Source organism: Nomascus leucogenys, chromosome 15 (genome assembly GCF_006542625.1).
Source record: "Nomascus leucogenys isolate Asia chromosome 15, Asia_NLE_v1, whole genome shotgun sequence".
In the NCBI taxonomy this organism is placed as follows: domain Eukaryota; kingdom Metazoa; phylum Chordata; class Mammalia; order Primates; family Hylobatidae; genus Nomascus; species Nomascus leucogenys.
Window position 1 is genome coordinate 91,519,688 of NC_044395.1, and position 27,869 is coordinate 91,547,556.

The window sequence follows — 27,869 nt, forward strand, 5'->3', positions numbered from 1 at the left end:
ATTGCTTGTCACGAAGATCTGCTGGTGATGAGTTCTTCAGTTTGTGAATATCTTAAGGTCTTTATATTGCCTTAATTTTTGAAAGACACTTTCACTGGGGAAAGTTTTCTATATTAATGGGTTCCTCCCAACCTCCTCTTTTAGTATTTTAAAGATGTTCTTCCACTGTCTTCTTACTTACTTGTTGCCAACAAGAAATCTGCTGTCAGCCTTATTTTAGCTCCTCTTGTACATAATATGCCTTTTCTCTCTGCTTTTAAGATTTTCTCTTTATCACTAATTTTAAACAATTCTATTATAATGTGCCTTGGTTTTGTCTCTTCATGCTTCTTATGCTTGGAATTTGTTGAGTTCCTTGGATCAGTGGGTTATAGCTCTCAATTTTGCACATCAAAATTGTTCAGACACTATTTCCTCCAATATTTTTCTTTTCCTTGCTTTAACCTGTCAGAGACTAAAAATACTAAGAAATTGGCCCATATGAAATTTTCTCACATCTCACTGATGCTCTGTTCTTTTTTTTTTTTAAGTATTTGTTTTCTCTCCAGTTTTCCTTGTGAATAGTTTTGTTATCTTCTCAAGTTCACTGCTATTTTCTTCCACATTGTCTAATCTGGCATTAGACATGTTTAGTATATTTTTTGTCTCATATATTGTAGTTTTCAACTCTTGAAATTTGAGTTCTTTTATATCTTCCATGTATTTAGTTAACATGTTCAATCTTTCCTCTAGCTTCTTGAATATATAGAACACAGTTAAAACAGCTGTTTTAATGTCCCATCTAGTAATTCTAACATCTGTGTCATTTTGGGGTCAGTTACAATTGATTGATTTTTCTCTTTAGTATAACTGTGGACTAAATGAGCTGAAGCCTCTCTGGCTCCCTGTTCCATAGTTTTGCATTGACATTGCAAGTTCATGCTCAATGTGTCTCTAGTTTACAGAACTCATTTTGCTTCAGAAATCTTATTACCCAGTCTGTGTACAGTTCCATACCAAACTGAGACTTGCTTTAGAGTTGTCTGAAACTACTTAAGAACTATGTGTTTACGACTCTATTAGCACTGGAGAGTTTGCATAACACCAAGCTACCATCTTCCTTTCCCATCTGCCTGAGTTTTTCAAGTGATGTACCCTGCTCATCCACTAAGGTATCTGCTACCACACTTGGCACTCACTGGCAATTGTTTGACTGGACTTTAACTGACTGACAGTGTAGTGTTGTGGCTAAGTGTCTACTTTCAGGTTATAGGACCTGACTGCTTGGGTTTGCCTTCCTGCCAAACCGCTTAGTAGGTATGGCCTTGAGCAGGTGATTAACTTCTCTGTACCTCAATTTCCTCACCTGTAAAGATAATAATGATACCTACCCTATCAGATTGTTGTAAGGATAAAATCTGACAATGCAATTTAAGGATATTAGAATAGCATCTGGCTTAGACACTTTGTTGTTAGAGTAAGGGGTGCAGCCTGGATCTACACCTGGGAATTTGAGTCTGTAGATCACTTTCTTAATCATTACATGATATCCTTCTATCTGCTTTGCAGGTTAGAGAAAATTTCCCTTCTGTATTTATGGCTGGATCAACTTCTCTGATGATTTCAGCCGAAGCACATCCCAAGTGTCTATCTAGCCAGAAGTAGTTGGTAATGGCTTTTTAAGTCCTGAAGTATGATAGAAATTGTTTTTATCAACACTAAGTGAAAACAAAACATCAAAACAAAAGACCGAGAAAAAAGAAAGTGACTAGAAAACACTATTTTGAGACTCTTGGAGATAAATCAACTTTCTTCCTCAATCTACTTTCCTGTATTATATCTTCCTAAATCAGAAAAAAACAAATATGAAGGACACTTATGGTCCCTTACAAGCCAACATTTTTTGGTCTCTGTGATTATTCTTTCACAATTCAATATTTTATATTCAGAAGATGGAAAAAGGTTAAGAATATACATAAAAATTTAAGTTTGTTAATTAGCAATCAAAATGGATATAAAGAAATGAGTTCTGATAATTATAGAGTAAAGCAGCAGTTTGTCTACGACATAGGTACATGTTGAAGGCCAACATTTCACCTTTTAAAATACCTTTAAAACACTACCGAACTAAGTGGCATACATTTTCAAGCTTACGTTGGATTCAGAAATTAATATTGTTGTTATGAACACAAATTTAAACATTTAATGAATATTCAATCCGAACCAGGAGGCATCACAATTGAACTGCTCAGAATTCTTGAAATTAGCATTTATTATCTTGAGCTAAATAACTCATAAGCATTACCTTTTCTGTAGGATTAATTTATATCCTTCTAGTGATGTTCCCTCAGCAGCCTTGACTCTGATAGGATGACCAATAGCCAGGCAGCCCTGAGTTATCGCTCGGCTCAGGATCATTCCAGTCTTCCAATGAATAGAGAGGGGGAGAAAGGTCTAAATAAGTTAAAAGAACCAGAAAATTCAACAATGTGTCACAAATAGTGAGGTCATTATGCCTGGATAACCCTGGATATTAACAGTTGCTGAAAGTGAAACACTACCCACAACTTAGCAGTCAGCGAGCCCTGCTCAGAATCAGTAATCTTCTGTCCAACAAGGGTGGCATTTTACAGTTCAGCGCAAAATAAAACAGACCTTGATATCTTCATTTGTCTTTTTTTTTCTGTGCATATTTCACAGTGCAGCAATTTGGGGTCCATCACGTGTCACTTGCTGTAGTTATAACTACAGAGCTTGCCGGAAATATGTATGCACAGAAAAAAAATAGTGCAGTGAACTGAAAAGACTGAAACAAATCCTTAACCTTTGTATCAATTTAAAGTTTTACTCTGGGTCTAAATATCATGGGTTAAACATTTTAAGGTGGTTTGTGAACTGCTTTTGTTTTAAATGTTAGGATTTTCTGCCAAGGAAATTAAAGGGGAATATTTCTTGAAGGGCCATTTAACCATTTTCTTACTTAGTGAGTCAACACAACATTTTTCATAAGTGACAACCACAGAGAAATTTGTCTACATCTACTGGAGAATTATGGCACGTAAAATTCTCTCTTAATAGGTAAAAAGATTTATTTTTAAAACAGGAAGAGAGAGTTCAATCTTAAAGGATTTTCAGAATTGTTTCCTTTTTAGCATATACTTTATTTCTCATGTGTTTGTAGTGTGGAAAAGAAACATGATGATGACTGATGACTTAGGAAAAATATTTCTAAAAAAAATTGGTTTTAGTAAGTACTGAATGAAATCCTTGTCTGACCATGCTTGTCTATACAGAAAAAAGAACTGCTTAGGGTGAGGAAAGGCAGCCATCATTTATTAAGCACTTTCTGTATACCAGACACCATGCTTGAACATCACACATGCTTTCTCATTTCATCTTCACAGCAACTGTGCAAAGCAGATATGACTAACGTCATCTATAGAAGAGAAAACAGTAGTTCAAAGCAGCTAAGTAACTTTCCCAATGTCACACAAGAGATTTCAATTATTTAATAACTCCAAAACTATACTCTTTTGGTAGGCATTCCAATTATTTTTGAGGAGATTTTAGACAAGCACATGTTTTCTGCTATCATGAAATTCTAGAAACAGACACCATGAAATTAAAGAATATGGGATCTGAGAATGGACCTTCCATAGCAGCTGGTCCAACTCTTTTTGATAGAACACTAAGGCCTAGATACCATGTGTGGCTTGTCTGCTGTCATATAGTTATTCAGTGGCAGTGCTGGGACTAAAATACTTCCATTATGCTCACAGGTGAGTCAAATATAGAGGAGTGTTTTATATCACAATGAAAAGTTCTGAAGTCAAAGAGACCAAGAATCTTTCTTCTGCTATTACTAACCTCAGTTTCTTCAGCTGTATAATAAAAATCTGCAGAGATCTTATAACATTAAATGAAATAATGAATGTGAATAATGAATGTGAATAAGGTACCTAATGTAATGTCTGACACAGTATTCAACTAAGTGGAGATGTTATTATTATTAAATCAGAAACAAAATACTATGTAAAAAGGACAAATAGTTAACATAGTCTCCAGCTGGAAATCCAGATTTCAGGAAAAGCTCATGTATACTTACTATGCTGTGATATATGAAATAAATAATATGTCTTAGTACCTTTGTGTCTTAATTATTCTATATGTTTGTTTTTAACTTTTAAAGAACAATAGCTAAGGGCAATCCAAAATTTCATTTGAGAAAATAGTGTCAATCTTCCCTCCTCCCAGCGAACTTCACTGGGTGACTTCGCATTCACGGGAGTGCTAAGTAGTAGCAAAATCATCTGTGATGAGGGGACAAAGGGAGATAGAAGAAAGATAATTGTGAACTGCACCATCTCTTTTCAACATAAATACATATTTACAAAATGTACTGCAGTAGTAAGATGAAAGGAAAGGACAATTTTATGTTCTTCTATAATTTTATGTTCTTCATATACAATAGTACAATAATAAAGTGAAAAATATTAAATATTCCCAACACACAGGAACACAATGTGTTAGGCACTGCTCATGTTTATACTCAGGGATTTCTTTTAAAACTACATCCTTGCTAAGACAATATGCAAAGTTGGTATATGCTGGTAATCTACCAGGCTCAGGAAAGCTGAGGGGTAAAACTCAAAATGAAGATCTAGGAGTAGAAGCACATTCAGACAAATCTCAAGAAAATGATGAGTCTGTGGACTACAAACAAATTCTATGCTTGCTTTAAATACACTGTGAGGTATAAACTAATCAGTAGCATGTCTGATAGTGCACTGAATGCTCATTTGAGAATCTACAGAAGTCCTGTGGGCTAGGCAATACCAATAGCAGAGATGGCATTTATAACAGCCAACAATTTATCGCGCTTTCACTTGTGTGTTCATGTGCATGAGAGCACCGGGTGCCAGCGAGTGCAGTGAGCCAGCAAGCAAGGGGAGATCACTCAGTGAAAGCAGACACTCTTAGGTACCTTGGTGATCAGCCACACACTGGCTACAGGCCACAGGATCGATGGCGCTATTTGACTTCTGCTGCTTGCTTCACTGCCTGAGAAACTCCACTTTCCAATGGAAACAGAGGCATGAAGGACAATATTGGGATCTACCTATATCATGAGAAGAAGTATGCATTTTTAACTCATAGTCTAAGAGTTAAACTCCTCAACACACTTACCCAAAATAAGTTATCCTAGAACATTATTTATTCTGATTGATATCTCTTTTCAAAAAGTAGCATTCAATCCCCTTTAATTCAACTCAATCAATATTTGTTGACCACCAACTCTAATATGCAAGACCCTATGCTGTGTGGTGTGGAATATTATAAAATATTTTTTCCTGACCCAAAGAAACATACAACAGAGTAGATGCAACTTCTCTCTCTCTCCCCACCCGCCTTTCATGTTAAGCTCCATATGAATGATTAAATAGTGTTATTACAGGCATGAAAAAATGGTACTCTCATTTCTGCTGGAGTAACCTAAAGGTGGAGCATCTTGAAAGAGGTTAACATGTAAAGCAGGCCTTGAAGGATGGGGACAGTTTGACAGGAGTAATAAAGAATAAAAAGGTATTCCAAGTAAAGGCAAGGAAGCTTAATCAATGTGTCTTAGGATTTGCAGGTAGACTCATAAAGTAAATTTGTCCAAACTGTAGAAAGTGTCAAGTGCAAAGCTATGGAGTCAGGTGGACAGTAGGGAGCCAGTGAAAGTTTTCTTTTTTTTTTTTTTTGTATACTTTAAGTTCTGGGGTACATGTGCAGAACATGCAGGTTTGTTACACAGGTATACACGTGCCATGGTGGTTTGCTACACCCATCAACCCGTCATCTACATTAGGTATTTCTCCTAATGCTATCCCTTCCCTAGTCCCCCACCCACCGACAGGCCCTGGTGTGTGATGTTCCCCTCCCTGCATCCCTGTGTTCTCATTGTTCAACTCCCACTTATGAGTGAGAACATGTGGTGTTTGGTTTTCTGTTCTTATGTTAGTTTCCTGAGAATGATGGTTTCCAGATTCATCCATGTCCCTGCAAAGGACATGAACTTTTTTATGGCTGCATAGTATTCCATGGTGTATATGTGCCACATTTTCTTTATCCAGTCTATCATTGATGGGCATTTGGGTTGGTTCCAAGTCTTTGCTATTGTGAACAGTGTCACAATAAACATACATGTGCATTTTTTTTTATAGTAGAATGATTTATAATCCTTTGGGTATATACTCAGTAACGGGATTGCTGGGTCAATGGCATTTCTGGTTCTAGATCCTTGAGGAATCGCCACACTGTCTTCCACAATGGTTGAACTAATTTACACTCCCACCAACAGTGTAAAACTGTTCCTATTTCTCCACATCCTCTCCAGCATCTGTTGTTTCCTGACTTTTTAATGATCAAACATATCTTGCTAACAGCAGATTTTAGTAACGTTGATCTGGTAAGGGTAGAGGATAATAGATTGTAGAATGAAGACACCAAAGGCAGGGAAAATAGCTGGGAGTTCACACAATCTCCTAAGAATAAAGAAATATGAGCTGAGACTTTAGAGATAGTTGTGGGGATGGACAGGGGGTACTGAAGGGAGACACTGCACCCACATCTCCTGTGTTCCTTATCAGATTACATATGCCAAAGGTGTTGTGCAACTTCTAGCATTGCTCGCTTAGATCTAACTGAAAAATTATTAGGCACTCACATCACTTGTAGGAATCCTATTACTTCATACTTAATAAACTTTATCTCCTAAATTATATGATCACTTTCACTGAGTAATTATTCTAGGTGTTTTAGTACCAATATTTATTTGTGTATGCTTACAGGAATATGCCAATTTATATTTAAAACCCAATAAATGATGTTGCTTCAATAACAATTTACTTCCTATATCTGTGCTAATGCTAGATATTTGTTGAGTAGCAAATTATTTTTTAAATGCACAAATTCAATGATGATTTAAAAGGAAAAATTTTACAGGTGTGATCAGGTACTACCATAAGGATAAAACTAATACATGTGGTAATTATTCTATAATGAAAGTCACTTCTCAAGAGAAGAAAACATCATATGACTCCTATATGTGAAAATGAAATTTTAAAAAATACAGCAACACCACCACATAAGCAGATTTGACTTACAGTGCTTACAGTGCCTGGATTCTGGAGGGGAATCCCCACAGTTTCTGAACAATGATAAACTACATTGTACTAATCCATTCGCCACAGGACTCGGCATTTAAAGTAGCAGTGTTACTCAACCTCCTAACTCCAAGTTGCCATCACACTCAAAACTCCCCTCTGCAACTGGGCAGAAGATTGTTTTGACTGAAATTAGTCAGACAGAAGAACCATACAGCCAACTGCTTCTTTGTACAGCACCTGCTGCCAGCACCTATATTCTTGTTATCTCCACAACATGGTTTAATATTTCAACAGTTGGCTTATTGGTGAAGAGTGAAGGGGTCCTTTGTCTCTGCCTTGGGCTGGCACCCAGTATTAACACCATGCTGTTCTTCAAGTGATATTTTGCTGGACAGTTCCCAAGTGATTCTACATAGAGCAGACACAGCAAGGCCCACTAACCCAGCTTTATTTTGTGTTATTAAAAAAAAATTCCTGCCAAGTCTGGTGTTCTGATAGGCTTAAAACTGACAATGGCCATTACATTTCTCTTCTGTGACTTCACTTTTTAAATTAATTTGATAGCTTAGCTTTAGACCAAACGAGGGTGGGAAGTTGAGAACTATGAAAGTTGGGATTTAAGAAAAAAAAAGTGCTCTGACAATCCACAACATAATATGCCATATGTATATGTGTGTGTGTGTGTGCACCCATGTACACACAGGCATGCACATAGGTGTATAAGAACATTTAGATTGAGACTGGTATCTAAATGCATACTATCATATATGTCATTAAAAACATTTTTAAGTCTTATTGAGAATCAAAACAATTCTCTTTTATTCTTTTAAATATTTATACACATAGGTCCTTTAAGTGGCCATTATAATTTTGCTTGTCTGAATAAACTGTTCTGATGTAGAAGCAGTCAATGACAAAGTAATGCATACACATGCTGGGCCAGTTAAAACTTGTTTAATTATTTTTCCCAAATAGCTAATGAAGGTGGAGTAGCCTTCAATATTCTTGTGCAAATTCAAAATAAGAAAAGAACCACTTATGATCTTCTCTTGCACATTTACTAAGAACCAGAACACAAGACAATGAAATGTTTCTTGAAAGAAGTTCATAGAGCACAACCCTCATTTGAACAAATTGTTTATTCTATTGCAAAGAAATTTTACATGATGTTCACTTTTGATAATGCATTTAGGGTCAATTTGAATAATTTTACACACAAGTCAAAATCACAGCTAATTAAAGAAAATGTTATACAATCTATTTCCTCATGTAATTTCTGTTGTCTCTTATTGTTTCTATGCTCTAACTTTATAGCTGACCAGTCCACCTACTTCTAAGGCCAACAAATAGAGTTGGGAGTAGAAAATATCAGCAAGGCAAAATTATGCAGTCAAACAAGGCAAAATATCTAAGATCTAATTGGTCTGAAAATAAGAGAAGGACTTGGGCTTTTAAGTCAAGTCCTGTGTCCTATGCTAATGGCAATCCGTTCAAAATTTTAACTAGAATTTTGTATTTGCTTCAGTATATAAATAATTTATATAAAATATCATTTTTCAATGACTTGCTCTCCAAAGAAATAGAACAGCAAAGAGTTGTTTGTTGTTTCCAAGCCTCCTTTATGACAAAAAGAATAATGCCAGAATAATACAGTACTTCAGTAACTATGAATGCATTCTACTAGCATCCATAACTACTGAATTTACAAGCTAAATTGTAACAAGTATACTATAATTCCAAAATTATAACTTGATGTTTTTTTCGCCATTTCCATACAGAAAGTTGTCACTAATGTCCTGCTGATGTCTGTGAAGCCATGTACTGAAAGGCTAGAATTAAAATAAGTTTCCTTTTGATTCTGGCAGAATATATGACCTGCCAAACACTGGAGTCCATTTTTCTGCTATATTTTCCCATAACCAGGCATTCCTAAAGCTATTCTTCTCATGAAATGTTTCATTTGATATTAACTACCATGAAGTTTAAATCTCATCCATTTCATGGAAACATCTAGTTTGATTGCCCTTAAACTGAGTCAATCTAAAAATGTTGCCAATTTAAGTAACAATAGAGAGATGCTGAAAAATGTATTCGCCAAATTGTCAATGTGTAGTAGATTCCAAATCTGTTTTTGAAATGGATAAAAGAGCAACAGGTTGTAATTGTCAGGGTTATATCTGACTCCCACATTACAAAGGGGGATTATATGTTCCAAATTTTTCTCTGTAGGAAAGGTTCTACTTGTCAATAAGAAATTTAAAAGAACAGTCAGGGGCTGGGCACTGATATCTCTATCTCGAGCCAATTTTAAAACATATGCATCAAGAATATCGGCTTTTGCCTCCCTTCTCTCAACCCCTGTTGTAATCCTCTTAGTGTGTTCTTTACGCCAATGAGCAGCAAGATTCTACAATAAAATGCCCTATAGATATCCGTCACCTCTGCCTGAATCCATCTTTAAAAGTGCTCCTTTTCAGGTTATTAAATTACTATTCCCAATGCACTGATCACCACTCTGTAAATAATTGGAGACATTTTTCTGAAAGGATTTTAAAGGCTTCACAGCTATGGAAGAATTGTTTGTCTTTGAAAGCTTCTCTTTACTAGCCAATTTATCAAATTTTTGCTTTCTTACAGTACTATTTTCTTACAGAACTAAAATTTTTAAAAACTAAAAATGCCATAGCATATAAACATTTACTTATGATGGGTGTTTTCTCATTTTCACTAAATCATTAGAACCATTTAATAATGATAAAATAACTGTGGACTGTTATTCTCTCATTTTTCAACATTTTAGAAAATAGATTTATCTTGTTATAGTTAACCCACTTTGACATAAAAGCAAAGATAAAAGCCTCCTTTGAGGTCCTTTTCTCTGATATCTCTTTGCTATCCAATTATTTTTTAGGTTTGAGTTGGTCTCTGTTGAATTAGTTAATCTACTAGTAAATTCAATTCAGGTCAGCTAACTGAATATCTAGATATTGCAGCAGGGACAGGGATGATCAGGATAACCTTTGCCTTTGAGAAATTTTCAATCTAGCAGGGAGGATAAGACAAGGACCTCCTGAGTTATCTTCCTAATACGAAGATCAGATTACATCTTGACTCTGTTCAAATATTTCCAATGGCTCCTTGCTTTCTACAGAAAAACCAGAATTCCCTAATATTGAATTAAGACCCTTCACGATCTGATCCTGACATCCCCAATAGAGCCTACCATACCCCCCATCTACGCTGATGTAGCCAGAAATATGCTCAAATTTGGAGCCTGGTTGATTTCGAGCCATGCAAGAAGTTGTAAGAGGAACAGCATCTAGTTCAACGTCATTGTAAATGGCGCAGAAGGGAAACGTCATATCTGGTTTGGAAATGAGGTTGGGGTACAGAAAGATTTCATGAAGCAGTCACAAATCAGATAGGGCTAGAATGATGGGCAGATTTTTTTTTTTTTTTTTTTTTTTTTTTGAGACAGAGCCTCACTCAGTTGCCAGGCTGGAGTGCAGTGGCACAATCTCAGCTCACTACAACCTCTGCTTCCCCGGTTCAAGCGATTCTCCTGCCTCAGCCTCCCGAGTAGCTGGGACCACAGGCACGCACCACCACACCCAGCTAATTTTTGTATTTTCAGTGGAGACGGGGTTTCACCATGTTGGCCAGGATGGTCTCGATCTCCTGACCTCCTGATCTGCCCGCCTCAGCCTCCCAAAGTTCTTGGATTACAGGCGTGAGCCACTGCACCTGGCTGATGGGCAGGATTTTAATAGCCTTTATTGAATATGCTGAACTCTGTGCTAGGATATGGCACAAGGGTGACAGAGAAGGCTGGGTGTGGTGACAAAGAAAGGTGGAATTTTAGTCAAAGAGGTCCACATGGGCATAACAACAGAAATCATGAAGTGCTTTCAGAAAAAAAAAATAACAGTCTGGCTTGGCTAACACACAAAGACCATATTAGAGAATATTCAGCCTTGAAAGATAGGTTATGGCTAAACAAGCAAACCAAAAAATCCATTCATCAAATATGTATTGTGCATTTGCCCTACATTCAAGACTTTGCGTTAGTGCTTAGGAACACAAAGACGAGTAAGACAATGCCTGTGCCCAAAGAATCCTCAGTTTAGTGGAGGAAAAACACAAAAGCAAATACCTATATCAAAACACAAACTCAACAACAATTTTCAAAGGAAGATAATGAGTCCTGAGAATACAAAATAAAGATTAATTATTTCCGGATTATCTGAGAAGGCTTTATGGAAGAGTAAGTTGAGTAAAGCCTTAAGAAGCAAGTAATGTAATGGTTGGGGGTATATCCCAGGCAAAGAACAATACAAGCCACGGCACAAGTATACGAAAGTGGAAAGCATGTTCTGGTGCACAATTGATTATCCTGACTGTAATGTAGAGTATACAGAGCAAGAGGAGAACATTGGAAAAGTAAGTTGAGAGTGGAGGTAGATTAGAGGAGAATCATGGGGATCAATGAAGTCCAGATGAGAATTTGGAACTTCAAAAGGCAACAGCCAGGCATACATGTGTTTTGAGCAAGAAAATTATGCTACAGCAAAAACCTAACGAGGAATACCAACAAGATCAGATCTACAGTAAATAAATCTTAATGTCAGATGAAGGCAAAATACAAAATACATTAATGAGTACATCATTCTAGTTACTTCAATCTTCTAAATTTTCTCAAAACCAGGCAGAAGTAGAAATATTTGATTCTATTTTTATAAGTACACTATTTAGATCCATATGCTCCTTGAAATAATCAATATTTTCAGTTTAAATTTTGACATAATTGAGAAACTGAATGGGTAGCATAAAGAAATTTAAAAAGAGCAGGTTGGGGCAATGTGTCTCTTGCATTGACTCTTGGAAATACAGGGCCCAGTTGATAGGAAGTCCTACTTTCTTTGGACTGCTCTGTCTCTGTGAGTGACTTTTGATTTTGATTTCATGTGTTCAAAAATTAAGGCTAAAATGAGCAACAACCGTACACAGCATTTGCCAGCTAAGAAAAACAAAGTAAGTATTCCTTCTTTGGAGATAGATTTAAAATGCCTTTCATAATTGAGCTGGAGCAAAAAAAAAACATCTTCTTTACTGGAAGGATAAATTTCTAAGTGTAAATTGATACGGACCTTCAGGATTGGGTTGCCATGAGTTAGGTTTCCTAAAGAACCTGCGTTCCTTAGACCTATAGAGCAAATAGATCAGATCCTAAACTATAGAGATAGCAGCCATCTTAAAGACTTCCTTAAATAACTCCAACATTATTATAGCTATTAACATTACAAAGAAAATATGCCAAACAATAGGGCTTAAATAACATAAATCAGGTATAAGTTTTTCAAGTAGGAATTATATATATTGTTTTCCATTTTGAAGTGTCTGGTTAATTAACAGGAAGTAAAGAATAACACCTGCCCCAACATTTGTAAAAATAATTTATAGTTTAAAAAACTGTAATATAATTTATAGTTTTAAAAAAACTATCACAGTCCAGCCATGGTGGCTCATGCCTGTAATCACAGCAATTTGGGAAGCCGAGGTGGACGGATCACTTGAAGTCAGGAGTTTAAGACCAGCCTGACCAACATGGCAAAATCCCATCTCTACGAAAAGTACAAAAATTAGCCAGGCATGGTGGTGCGTGCCTGTAGTCCCAGCTACCTGGGAGGCTGAGGCAGGAGAATTGCTTGAACCCAGGAGGCAGAGGTTGCAGTGAGCCAAGATCACGCCACTGCATTCCACCCTGGGCAACAGAGCAAGACTCCATCTCAGAAAAAAAAAAAAACTGTCACAAATATTCATTATATATTGGCTGAGTGTCCAATGCATAAAGTGCACCTTTTAAAGTACAATAACTAAAATCTGACCTTGTTCTTTAGAAAATGGTTCTCCAAGTCCACCTTTTCAAATTGGTCAGGTATCTGTTGACTGGTACAGTTGAAATTAATCGGAAATCCCTCACAAACTTCCCAACTAAGTAAAGTAAAATATGTAATTACTTTTATTAGACTAATATGCATTTAATTATAATACCCTTTACTCTTTAATTATAATACTCTTTATTCTTTATGTATACTCCATTACTAATAATTTATATATCAAATCTTGCCTGGAAAGTACCAGCAGTCATTGGGGAATAAAGCTGTTATTTAAACAACTATCAATGAGTATGTCCCTCTAGACATATTTAGCAATAGGTTGTCACTGGCTGGACTGAGTGATTTCATCAGACTGCTTTTGGTTCTCTATTTATGCCTTCTACTTCGGCATTTTCAACTGTTTATTAAAAAGAGCTACAATTAGGCCGGGCGCGGTGGCTCACGCTTGTAATCCCAGCACTTTGGGAGGCCGAGGCGGGCGGATCACGAGGTCAGGAGACCGAGACCACGGTGAAACCCCGTCTCTACTAAAAAATACAAAAAATTAGCCGGGCGTGGTGGCGGGCGCCTGTAGTCCCAGCTACTCGGAGAGGCTGAGGCAGGAGAATGGCGTGAACCCGGGAGGCGGAGCTTGCAGTGAGCTGAGATTGCACCACTGCACTCCAGCCTGGGCGACAGAGCGAGACTCCATCCCAAAAAAAAAAAAAAAAAAAAAAAAAAAAAAAAAAAAAAAAAAAAAAAAGAGCTACAATTTGTTAAATTATAAGGTTGTTAAAGCTAGGTGGGAACTTACAGTTAGATTACCTAATCCAAAATAGTATCAGGATCTGCTGCAGTGTCCAATATGGTAGTCACTAGCTACTGATTCCTATTTAAATTTAAATTAATTTACTTGAACAAAATTTAAAATTTGGTTTTGCATTCACACTAGTCACATTTCAAATGCTCAATAGTCACAAAGTGTGTGTCCGTCATCACAGAAAGTTTTATCGGATGGCACTAAATAGTGGTTAAGCACTCAGGTACTTACGACAAATGATCTGGGTTAGAATCCTGGCTCTAACATGTACCAACTGTGTGACTTTGGACAAATTACTTCTCTCTTTGTGCCTTGGTTTCTGTCTCTGAGAAATGGAGTAAGAGTAGAGTAATACGGAATAATGAGAGTAACATAACTGTTGTGAGAATTAAATTGATCCTTACCCAATTAATAGTAACTGTTCCTGGCCTATGGTCAACACTCAGTAAAAGCCAGTTTGTATTATTTGCAGATAAGAAACCAACACCAATCTGCTCCTGGACAATCACGAGCAGAGACGAAGCAAAATGCCTCCTGAGATCTTCCAACTCCTACTCTTCACTGCCCCAACAAGTCCCCAGAACGTTGCTTTTGTTTTAAATGTATCATCATAAACAGATAAGAAGTTTAAATGTGAACACTCATACACAGAACATGTTTTATATTTTAATGATTCCATTATAAATGATTAATTTAGAAATAATGACTAAAAACAGCTTTTATGTTTCAAACAAAATTGTTTCTGCAAAGCAAAAACTATACTTTGCTCATGGCCCCATATGGTTTTCTAAAACTAAGGAAAGTTAACAAGTCTTTTAGGCACTACCTCATTATACCATTAAATAAGTCAATAAAAGAAACAATTGCTTATTTAAGACAACTGAAAGAGCATCTTTTAGTGTTTCGAATCTCTTACTCTGAAAAAATCCTGAATTAAGTGATTTGGATTACTTTAACCAGATTTTTAACAAGATTACTTGTTAATTTACTTGCCATATCCAGGTAGCAGAACAGCATTAGGATCCAAAAAGGTTTTATATGCAACCATGATGACGCCTCTGGCAAATGCACTCACTCGGTCAAAGGTCAAACCCAAAGCAAGATTTAGTGGAGATCTGAAAAACAGAAAAAACATCAAAACTATCTTCAAAATTAGACATACACTGAAATTTGAGCACAAATAAACAATAAAATACATATTATCATTGTCTAATAAAATTCAGAAATAAGTGAGTTTCCTATTATATAGCACTATTGCTGGTATTCTATATTAACACCTGAAATGTATACTTCAGTTTATTTAGCTGATCTATAATATGCCAAAACAGTTTCAACATATGTAATTTAAAAAATAATAATTGCAATAATTAAAGCCAAGTATTTAGTTGAGAAAAACAATTGTCATTCACATAATGTTCATTTTCCATGTATAACAGTAATCCAATACATCTATAGTTATCTTGGGAGCTGATAAGTAAATGAATTCTTAATATTCAGCCACAAACAACTATTTTTGTGAGCTCACTAAATGCCATGCTGATTTGATTTTCATATTACATATTGTTAGGCACACTGTTTTAAGTGAATTTGGAAATTAAAATCAAAAACAGATTTTGAATGAAAACAATGGCCACTATTGTACACTATGAGCCATTTTTCTCTAAATTGCTTGACTTGCTATTTATCTCTAGAATTAAAAATCAACGACATCACCTATGTAGTCTTGTTGCCAAAAATACTTAAACTGAACTAATCGTGAGAAAACACTCAGACAAACCCAGAATGTGGGACATTCTACAAGAAAAATGCCTGGACTCTTGAAAAATAAATTAATGTCATGAAAAACAAAATAAAAGATTAAAAGAATATTCTAGATTAAAGACAACTAAAGAAAATGACTAATATAATACAAGGAAGTGTATTTGGATACTGGATTACAAAGAGCTCTAAAGCATATTTTGATTAGCTTGAATATAGAGTGTATATTAGAGGATACTACATTACTGTTGACTGTGTTAGATATTATAATGTGGTGACACATAACTCTTCTTCAGTTATGTGACCTGAAGCATTTAGGAGTGAAATTTTAATGTCTCTAATTGCTTTCAAGCCGTTCAAGAGGGAGAGAGAGATGGGAGATATATAACAGGTAAAACAAATGTGGCAAACTCTTCAAATTGGTGAATCTAGGTGAAAGATATAAAGGAGCTCATTGTACTATTTTTTCAAGTTTCCTTAGATTTAAATTTTTTCAAAATAAAAATTTGAAGGAAAAATAAAATATTCAAAATAGAAGCGGACATTGGCAAAAATAATCTTTTACAAATGAGTAGCTTGACCCCTTCAAATCAACATAAATTAGACTCAGTAGAATTACTTACTGAAAATGAAAACGATTTACTTAGTACGTACTGCATATTTTCTCAACATATTTCAAACTAGACAGCAATAACTTTTTAGACATATACATTTTAAACATTCCTATGGTAGCAAAATGCTGTATTGGTTTCCTGGTGCTTTATGTTGGATTGGAAGCCAAAAAAAATACATTAAACTGTTAAAATCACAATGAAATACAAATAAATACATGCACTGGTAAATGTCTCCGACTACAATTCTCAGCTGATTTTTAGAATATCTCAGATTTTTGGCATTTTACCAGTTATTCCACAAATATGATCCAATTAGCCAAAAACAAATGTTTAATATTATTAAAATGCTGTATTATAGCAAACATCATTAAAAGTATCAAAATTAGTGAGTCATTACTTTCACTTTGACAATAATATTAAAAAGAAATAATAATGACACATTTTATTAAAGCCTATCCTTGTAATAGGAAGGGCTTACTAGATTACTCAAGAATTCTTGCCACTTTAAAATTCATCAGTTTTTATCACTGTAAAAACAATTCTACTTACAATGTAATTGAATTATATTTTGAAATTTATCTATGGACAAAAACTTACCATTCCTTAGAGATTTTTTAATTCTCTAAATTACACAGCCTAAGAAATCATCAAACATTTTAATTTTACTGGGACAGATGAAATAAAATTTTGTAACATGTGACCCACAACTTATTCTAGCAACGTCTTCCAAAACCTTGATGGATTTCTGAGTACATTTGTTTCAGTATTTGAAATTTTAACTATTTGAATATATAGCAAATCCAACAGCCCTTGCGTCGCTAAGACTTAGGTTTATTTATGCTATTTTCATTATAGTTAATACATGATCAGCTATACTCCATATGAAAAATTATTTTCCCTTATTCTGTTCTACAGATAATAAGCTAAAAAAAATAAAAATAGAGAAGTGTGTTTAAGTTTCCTGACAAGCAGTTTCAGAGTTCATCTGGATGTGTTCTGTCAAAATATGCATAAATTTCCTAGATATTGAACACAACAGCCCAGCCCATCAGTGCCTATATACTGCAGCCTTTTTATTTCTTCAGAAACACAGATAATTTTATGCAGGAATTTACCAATCTACAAAAATTTACACAATGCTCAGCAATAACCAGTAATTATTGTGGGATAATGTAAGGTGCTTTTGAGGAATATAACTTTGATAGGATAGGGCTTACAAGCTTTACCAATTTATCTTTAGCTGTCCTGTCATTGGTGCTTAAAAGGTTAAGACTTTATTTGTGAAAACATAGAGAGATAGTGGGGAATCATGTTGTCTACAGCTTCATAAATCTTGCTTAAGATCCTTTTCAATTACCATCCATTTCTCCTTTAAAAAGGGACAAAAAAATAGAGGAGTGGAAGCAGGTCAGGGCAGTGTGCGACAATGACAGTGTGATGGGCTTGGGCCCCCCGTGGCGTTTCCATCTGCTATCATTAAGGTGACTACTCAGACATGAACAAATCCCTCTTGCTGTGCTGACAGGCAGACTTCAAGAACTATGACAAGGCATTAAGACAGAAAGTCACAGAGAGAGAGAAGGAGATGTCATATTCCACAAACAATACTGCCTTGCAAAAACACCTCTGAAATTTTATTGGAATTCAAAATAAAAAATGTTTCGTAAAGAGTGCTACTTGACTTCTCAAATCCGCTTTCAAATTAGCTCTCCCCTGGAAACATTGAGGACGGAAAACAAACCCCTTGCTCCTACCTGTATGCTCTACCATAAGAGACCCAAATTTTTTGCTCACTCTTCAGCGAAAGTGGATTCTTAATTTCTTGGCCATTCTCATCAAAAAGCCGCATTGAAGAAAAATTGAGGCCTGGTGGGTTGATGGAAGAACCTTGAAGCCTTTGATGAATCTTCAGAAGTAACCGGTTGGGGGTTAGGGGGGCAGAGGGGATAGAGAATAAATAATCTAAAATGGGAACATCTGTAATAAACTGTCTCTACTCTGTAACAAATGAAGTCTAAACAAATGATAATTAAATTCATATAGAATGTTAAAAGAAGTGTGAAATGACGGCAATGTTTAGCTCAGTGTAAACTAACAAAATGAGCGTGGGCTTTTAACCAGCAGGGGGTGCCACAGGCTTGTGATTGAGCTCTGACCCTTTGGCACGGGGACTGAAAGCAGATGTGACAGTCTTACAGAAAGAGCATTTAGCTTCTACACATGGCAACGGTCCTCTTTGATAAGGGTTACGCTTTTCTTGTCTGAGCTACACATTTTGTTAGGGGCCTTCCAGACCACGTTCAAGTTTTACAATCACCAATCTCCCTGTCCCCAGCAAATCTCAGGTAACTAGTAGTAGGACTATCACCAAAATTAAAATGACTTTTAGCCTAAGTTGGTTCACTTAGAAAGATCTCTCCCTAGAAGCATTTTAATTATGAACCCTGAAATAGCTTGTGGACATCTTCAATAATGAATGTTTTTAAGTTGTAAGAAAGAGATCATTGAAGTGTGAAGTATGAAAAGCTGTCATTTAATATTTAAAATAATAGCATTATCAGTGTTTGCTTCTATCTTGCATTTAGAGTCTCTAAATTATCAAGATATTTCTAATTTAGGGCATATTTCAAATATAAAGTAAATCTAACAGAACTGTGCTGCATATGGTATTTGAAAAGACATTTTTCATTATCCTCTGTCACCTTTGTTTAAGTGTTTCGGCCTCTGCTCTTCCTTGCTCTGCACTCCACCCTATCCATCACTCTTCTCCCAGCCTTCTGTCACGGGGTTCCTTTTCATCTCTCCCTTGTCAGTTCTTGTGTCTCTCGGTTTCTTGTTACCCTGTAATCCCTGCAGGGAGGTAGATATAGCTGTGGTCTTTTCTGGCCTAACTGCAGTTCAGGGTCCTTTTTTTTCTTTTCTTTTTTGCTCCTCTATTAATTCCCATCGAGGGTATATTGAGAAGTGCTAAATGCTGAGGCTTAGAGGAAAGAAGGGAAAGTCACAGGTCTTGCATACATCTCAGGTGTCTCACGATTGGCTGTAAACTCTTGACTGAGCAAATATTTCCTTTGACCAGAAACTACATGTATAGGACCTAAGTACTGGGCTTTGTCCTAATTAGAGATACGTAATAGTATCTCCAACTTAGTGTTTTCATTAGCTGAAGATTTTTAGTCTTGAGCATTGGAAAGGCATTAATACTTCTCATCCAGCATAGCCAATTCCTTTGAATTAAAAATGATCATTACTCTCCTCTTTAGGTGTATAAGAGGCAAAGGTGTTAGAACAGTAAAAATCTATATTGCCTTGGTTATTTTTCCATGGAAATGGCAAACATATTTTGAAATCTATAGATTGTATTTCTAAAGCCCTACATTTATTTTTGTGTGGTTTCAGCCCTTGAACTTATTTTTGTTGCTTTGCTATTATTTCAGAAAACATGTTATGCTGATCATTTCTTAAATCACAGAGATTTTGCTTTACAGGCATCACCTTTTTATAAAAAGGAATGATACAAAAGATTCAAGGCCTGATCCAGGAAGGAAATGTGTGTACAAAGAAGAGGGATGCGAGGTAGACATGTGATGTGAGCACCTGACCACTTAACCAAATTCACTTTCACAGGAGTTGCATTGCAATCTCTATTTTCTCAAGTTGGTGACAGACTGCATTTTAGGTGTTCAAAGATGAGCATTCAACAGTCTACAGGAGGTAAGGGCCTCTGTGCCCTTCATCTTTAGGTCATTGGTTAGGGCTTTGCTGTGGCAACCAAACATTGTGATAATCTTCACCCATTTATCTTTAAAGCTATCATCACCAGGCGTTTATAGGATAAGAATTTGTTCAAGAACCTGAAAGAGTGTGAAACATCTTAGGCTAGTGATTGAGACACATGTCCACACAAGGGAGCAGCTGTCCTTGGGTGGTGTCACAAGGGCTCTCCCAAAGAACTTTATAATGCCCCTAATTAATGTTTTTGCCCCAGATTTATTGCATAGAGAAGCACAGCACAGCTCAATTTCAGTGTGCTATAAGTCAATACAAAAACTTTCTATAGAATAACATCTTCCTTTTTTTTTTTTTTTTTTTGAGACAGGGTCTCACTCTGTCGCCCAGGCTGCAGTGCAGTGGTGTGATCTCAGCTAAATGCAACCTCAGCATCCCAGGCTCAAGTGATTCCCCCACCTCAGCCCCTGAGTAACTGAGACTACAGGCACATGCCACCATGCCAGGCTAAATTTTTTATTTTTTGTAGAGACGGGGTTTTGCCATGTTGCCCAAGCTGGTAAAATATTCTAATGTAAAAAGCCGGGGAGACAGGTGAAAAATCCTATGAAGACCTTTATGTCATGGTGATTTGTATAATCAGGTATGTTATGGTAAAAAGAAACCAGCCAAGGCTCTGGATCCTTCTCTCTCTAATCAAAGTAGCTTTTCTTCCTCTCTTCCAGGTCCAGCTAATGATCCAATGAGAGCATCCCAATTCATATACAACTTTTCTGATTGGCTGTAAAAGCCAGGTAATGGATACCACCAGGAGAGGTAAGTCTGAGGGTGCTGAACTGAAGAGAGAAAAAGGGAGCAAGTTACTGAACAAAGGCAAGGCAAGAGAGCCCAAAACACTGGTGTGCGCTCGGGTGCATAACCCCAATTTGTAAACAACAGGCTGTTCAGTGTCCTTTTATGCAAGACAAAGACCCAAAATAAAGACCCTGAACATGTTGGTTCTGCCTGAGAAACATCCCAATTGTCTGGAAAACAGAAAAAGGTAAGAGTGCCTAAGATGTAAGCAAAACTAGCTGGACTTGCTCACAATGAGCAGGGGAGAAGACCAAGGCTGTATGTTAATTACTCAGAATCTGGGGTTTAGAAATACCCTAGATGCAGGGCATACCCTCCACTGAATATATCACTTTTTTTTAGTGTAAACAAGAGGGAAATCCTGATGTATCAAAACCAGGGCCAAGCATAGACAGATTCCAAATATAAGCATGAAAAAGGTTAAGAAACTGTTAGGTAAGGAGTCCAGGAGTTAACACTATACTAACGCTGAAAGCCTAAGAAATTCAGAAGTAAATCTTTGCAATATCAGTCTTCACAGATCAACAAACCATTGATCTTCTGCAAACAACTTTAAGATGTAATTGTCTAAATTAGTTGCAAGTAACTTGCAAGACACTTAAAGTCATAAGTAAACTGTCAGTAAACTCACTCTTTCCATCATATAGTCAGTTTGAATTGGGCTATCAGATTCCAAATCTTTTTTACTGATACCAACAGAGATCTCTCCAGTGTTTTTACCATTTTCAAATACCTGAAAAATAAACATATTCAAAAATAAAAATAAACAGATGCACACATACATACATATATTCATACACACTTAGATAAATTTAGGCAGTCATCCTTTTTCATGGTACCATGTCAACCGAAAATTGTGCACATGAGAATTGTGCAAAGCAAGGACCGACTGTATAAACACATGTGAGTAAGTAATTGGCGATGGAATCAACAGCACTGAAAGAAAAGAAAGGCTCCTGCTTCTCCTTTTGGTTTCAGTGTCTAATTTGACTGGCATACCCTACAATCTTATAATAGAAGAAAATGTGGACATTAAAGGAGGAATCACTGACCACAGTGGATGCTTAAATGAAGCAAGTGTCAAAAAAAAAAAGTCAATAGCAACCTAACTAGCTCATTTTGTTCTTCATAAAGCCACAAATAATGTGAGGAATATTTATACTTTGGTTTATACTTAAATATATCAGTGTTCAGCTAATCTTTTGGCACACTAAAAGGAAATTTAACCTGACAGATTTATTGCATAACAGTATGATGAAAGTCATCCATTTTAAGTGCATATATCCAACAAGTTGTTGAGAGCAGAGATAAAATTCATAACATTGCATTATGTAACACTCGCTGGGGAAAAAAAAAATGCTAGCAAACATTCTGGTCAAAAGGATCTGAATAAACCAGTCCCGACAGGATGGCTTCACTAGAGTGAACACCACCCCTCCAACCACGCGGAGGATCCATGTGGGGTGTGCCATTCACCAGGCAAGAAAAGAAGCAGCTGAGAGAGGGGCCTGATGAATAATTTAAATCCCTGCTTTTTATTTTTTTTCTCAAAAGTTCTTTTCTTCCCTCTCTGATATGCCCATCACATCAGCAGAGCCATTTTATTTATTTCTAGTGCTATTTCCAGAGAAGATAATTTGGGAGAATATTTATTTAAAAATGAAAAAAAACTACTTTTTTTATATTTTTTGAGAAAGTTTTTGAAATGTATTTAATTGTCTCAACCTGGTTTTAGAAATAATGTGTTTCAAAAACACTTCCTCAGCCTTTAGTCATAAAAAAAGAAAAATAAAAAGAGTAGTAATGTCAACAATTGTAGGTTTCATTCCAGTCAGTGACGTTCATTGAGCTACTGACAGTCCAGTCGAGACCCTTCAGCTTTCAGCCTTGGTGCACTGAGGATTATTTTTAAGTAATAATCCTGAGTAAAGATACAATTCTGAGTAAAAAAAACTCTCTACTTTTCCAAGGAACCTTGAAAATCCAACTTTCGCCTGCAAACCTATGGAACATAATGTGGGAAAAGACTCTTACTGTCCCCATAATCTCTTCAGGGCTCAACTTTGGAACAAAACTCTTAAGCAACAGAGAAATTTAGCAATGAAGGTCACAATTCTAGGTGGCATGTATTCTACAAGGTTAGTGTTGACAAAAGCTCAGTTTGGAGAACTTATTGATGTTCCTTTGTTGAGACTTGCTAGACATGGAGTCAGAGTGCAGCAAATTATATTCTAGAAAACAGCAGTGCCAAGTGCTAACTGCTAACCTGAGAAAGCAGAGAGGTCTTGGTCAACACCTAATACCTTCATTAGCTCACTACTTTCTTCACTGCTGATAATAAGGCTTCCCTTCTACGTCCAGAAAAGTGTTCTCAAAAATAAAAATAAAAATTGGCTATGACCTCCGCAAATCCTACAAGGGCATAAAAAAAAGAGATGTTTTAGTGGTTATATAAAAGTTTAGATGCTTAAGTGAAGGGAGGCTGCCCTCCACTAGTCATACATATAATGTGTTTTCACTGTGTGTCCAAAAACCTAAAAATTCTCCAAACTGAAATCTTATGAGATTCCGTTTTTCTTAAAGCTCAGCTCTGGTTTTTAAGCTCTATATTAATATGCCTATTTTTAAAATTCTTAAAATTCAATATATATAACAAAATATATTTATTTACTTATTCCTCCTTTGCCTGAGGAATATTTTTATTTCCAATATCCAATGTTTAAACAAAGATAGCTCTCTAAAGAGAGAGTTTCTATGATTGACTTAGATACAGGAAAATTAAAAGTAGTCTACCTTTATTTTCCTCCTGCCCAATTCTTTGCTTAAGAAAAATCAGCTGCTGTATTGGCTTCCCAGTGGCTCTCTGCATGGCCTCACCTCCCTACAGCTCTAAAATTAAATTCTCACCCTTGGAGTGGGATGATGCAGAAAGCCAGCTGAGGCTAGCCTTGGGTCCCAAGGAATAAGGTCATAGAACCTAAAAAATAATGATGTAGATCCTGTTGAAAAACATAGCAGCTAACAACTACTGAAGAAACATGTAGAAATAGGAATAAGTTACTTCTATGCCCTTAGCAACACAAAGTACAGAGTTTCAAGAGAGTGTTTTTTATGCACCACAGTCTTTTTACTTTCCTTCATGTCAATATTGACTTTTCTTAAGCTAAACTAAATTAGATTAACACCGAAGTTTCATTGTAATGTAAATTCATTCACTCAACAAATATTTATTGAGTGCCTACCATGTGTCAAGCACTGTTCAGGAACTTAAAAAGCATCAGTGAACTAAGATTCCTGCTCTCAATGTGTCTACCCTGTGCTGGAGTAGAGGGAGGACCGACAATAAGCAATAAGCAGAACACAACAAATGAGTAAATCATATAGCATATTCGGGGTACACCTGGATCTTGTGAGACCTGAAGTTTATATAATTTGGTGGGTCTTCTTTAACAAAAACAATGCAAAACTACAAATGCAAAACTAGTTATGAAATACTCAGAATAAGAAAACAACTTACACAGATTTAAAAAGCTGACACATAGCAAAAACATTAAAAATTCAGGAAAAGTCACAAAATATTTTCATTAACTATCCAAAGTACATTTTTTACTGCATTGTGTTTGATCACCTCTTCATATAGTAATTCTGTAACATTTTCTTTTTTGTTGTTGTTTTTTTTTACTTTAAGTTCTAGGGTATATGTGCACAACGTGCATGTTTGTTACATATGTATACATGTGCCATGTTGGTGTGCTGCACCCATTAACTCGTCATTTACATTAGGTATATCTCCTAATGCTATCCCTCCCCCCTCCCCCCACCCAATGACAGGCCCCAGTGTGTGGTGTTCCCCACCCTGTGTCCAAGTATTCTCATCGTTCAATTCCCACCTATGAGTGAGAACATGCGGTGTTTGGTTTTCTGTCCTTGCAATAGTTTGCTCAGAATGATGGTTTCCAGCTTCATCCATGTCCCTACAAAGGACATGAACTCATCCTTTTTTATGGCTGCATAGTATTCCATGGTGTATATGTACCACATTTTGTTAATTCAGTCTATCATTGATGGACATTTGGGCAGGGCATAACCCCATCGTCTGTAACATTTTCTATAGAGAGAATCAAAAGATAATCTGGCCTTATCTCTAGCATGGTTAATAAGAAAAGATTATTCTTGATTAGAAGTTTCTTTTGGCATCACAACTTCATTGGTCATTTCATTAAAAGTTTTAGGATTGATGCCACATTTTGGAAAACCTCAATCAGATTTCTTTAAAATATGAGCTGTAAAATGTGGAAAAATATTCTACGAATTAATTGGCTCTGTTAATTTCACACCATGTTTCTCTTCCACCACCCACCCGCATACTTTTGGTGCCAGGCACTCTAGTGCACCAATCAGAAAACAGCACACTATAAGGTCAACAGGCAGTAGCTATCTCCCCAGAAGCTCTTTCCATACCAAAATGGCTAGTACTAACTGAGCTATATAGAGAAGTGACTGCAAAACACTAACTAGATTCCACTACACCCAACTCAGTGTATCCCTAATTCAATTTCTCCTTAGTCATACCTCGAAAATGTGTGCAGTCATTTCAAAATCACGTGGTATAAGAGAGGGTATGAAAGAGAAGAAATTGAAGTGGAAAGAGACAATAGGGTTAACCAATTATAGTTAAAATACATTACAATTGCAAATTTTACAGGAATTATGCAGGGAAGGGGCCCTAAAGCTTAAGTTTCATTAGCGTCATGGTAAATGCACCCTGTGTAGGTTAGAAGGTGGTGCTATGTAAAGGAGAAAAAAATACATCAGGGCAGGGGGATACAGGCCTGGGATCAAGGAGTGTGATGGATGTGCTGGTCATCATATGAAATGGGTGATCTGGATAAGCCTCAAAGAGGGAAAACATTTGAGCAAAGATTTAGAGGTAAAAGAGTTAGCCCAACAGAACACAGGGAGAAGAGTACTGCACACAGAGAGAGCTGCCAGAGCAATGAAGCAAGACAGGGATGTGTCCAGTATGTTCCAGGAACTGTAAGGAAGCTACTGTGACTGGAGCAGAGTGATGCGGAGAGAAAGTAAATAAGAAATCAGAGCGGTAAGGCATAGAGAATGAAATGGGGAGTCATTGCCAGGTTTGGAATAATGTGGTAAAAGGATCTGACTTATTAACACATTTTTTGAAAGGATCGTTATGGCTGCTGCCTTGGAGTAGACTGTAGGAGGCAAAGGCAATCCGAAGCCAGGGTTGACAGTGGCTCAAACCAGAGTAGTAACAATTGATATGCTGAGAAATGGGCAGTTTCTGTTGTTCTGTCAGAGTTATGCTATTTGCTTCTTTGTTTATTAGCAGGACTGGGAAATACAATTTGTAGGTAGGTTAATATTTCAGAAACATTATGTTTGCATTTATGGATGTAAATAAATCAACGTAAATGTAACTGTTCATGGAGAGTATTTGTGAAGGCATAAAAATGTCAACAAAGTACTAAAAACATTTTATTGACTGTGAAGATTTTAGAGGCAGTGACTTAAACTATATAGGGAAACTTAAACTATATAGTGAAAACTGACCTGAATGGGCAGTTATGAGCCAATGTGCTTCTTTGATGAGCTTGCCTGTAATCACTTATGACATCAATTTAAGGACTTGTGCAAGGCCTAGTTCAGTACTATTGTCTAGCCTTTAATGCTATAAGTCTGGTTAAGAACTAGCTGTGGGGGAACAGCAGGTTCCCAAACTCTCCATAACCACTGGGCAGACCACCCAGGAAGCTCTTCTGTGCGTGAGCAGAAGGCCAAACACCTAAGCTTCAAAATGTCTCAGGATGCAATGCTGTCAAGAGGCAATAATAGAAAAATGACACCGCAGTGTGTTGCCAAAGTTCGTTGGCCATACTGTAACAGGATTTATTACTAGAGGTCTGGTGAAGGAAAGGAATATAAAATAGCCACACAAAACTATCTTGCATATTTCAGGTGAACATAATTAAACACATCGTGAACATACAAGGTTAACTTACATGTTGTCTTGGACTGGGGACCCCTGAAACTGACCCTGAGACCAAGATGTGCCTGCAGGAAGTTTACTGGGAACTCCCTCAGGACCAACGTTGGTGAGGGAATGAGCGAAACAATGAGCAGAGGGGCAAAGCAAGTGCCTCTGGTGGGAGCTGTAGAACTGGGAAGGCACTTAAGGTTGTTCAGGATTAAGAAAAGGGAGACATGCCTTTGCATCTGTGTACCAACCAAATGTTGGATGCAGGCTGCCCCGAGGCTGGGAGCCTAATCTTGGGAGAAGCAGCTCATTTACACTGAGGGCAATTATCTAAGAAGGATATAGCTGTGGCAGTGGGGAGGGGATAGGTATCTCAGTCCTTAGAGGGAGTCTGGGCAGTGTGGCACAACATCCACTCCACACACGCATGGTAGGTCAGAGTGCAGGACACACTGTCACCTACATGAACTCAATACTCAAAACAACTGGATTTTACAGGTGACTCTCAGAAAGATTGAGTGACTTCACCAAGGCACATCTACTCATAAGGGGCAGGGAAATCTTTAGAAATCAAGTCCAATGACATTTTTAACTATAGATATCAAAATTAATATTAGAAGCTCTAATATATGAAAATTGAAATGAAAAATTTTAAAGGCATAGAAAAATATTATATAGTTGAGTTTTTACCTAAATCAAAGAATACAAAAATTAAAGTGAAATATTTTTCTTATGTAAGAAGCTAATTAGCCATGAAAAAAATATTTATCCAACCAGAATTCAAAGTAACTTTCAAGTACAGAAAATCACTTCTAACTCAATTAACATTATATGTACACTAAATAAAATACATGTACTACTTTTTCCATTTTTATAGACTTGCAGGATGGTTTTTAGAATATCCATATTTTTGATATTTTCTCAAATATATGATACGGTTTAAATCAAACAGTAAACTTGTCTAATTTTAATATTCAAAGTGATAATGACAAACCAAATATTAAAATTATGGGATTCTGGCAACAAAAATTTAATTAAAAATTCATATTTTTATGCTATATATTATATAAGAAAAAGTGTTTTAAT

The 27,869-nt window shown here is 36.4% G+C and overlaps 1 protein-coding gene across 1 annotated transcript in view; it reads right to left on the minus strand.

Moving 5' to 3' along the window:
• DCDC1 (doublecortin domain containing 1) overlaps positions 1–27,869 on the minus strand; it is a 451,976-nt gene that overhangs the window by 209,361 nt on the left and 214,746 nt on the right. The window contains 6 exon segments of the mRNA XM_030829012.1: positions 2,285–2,403; positions 4,964–5,098; positions 13,016–13,121; positions 14,816–14,941; positions 17,953–18,119; positions 21,417–21,515. Of these exon segments, the coding sequence (XP_030684872.1) occupies positions 2,285–2,403; positions 4,964–5,098; positions 13,016–13,121; positions 14,816–14,941; positions 17,953–18,119; positions 21,417–21,515 (752 nt within the window).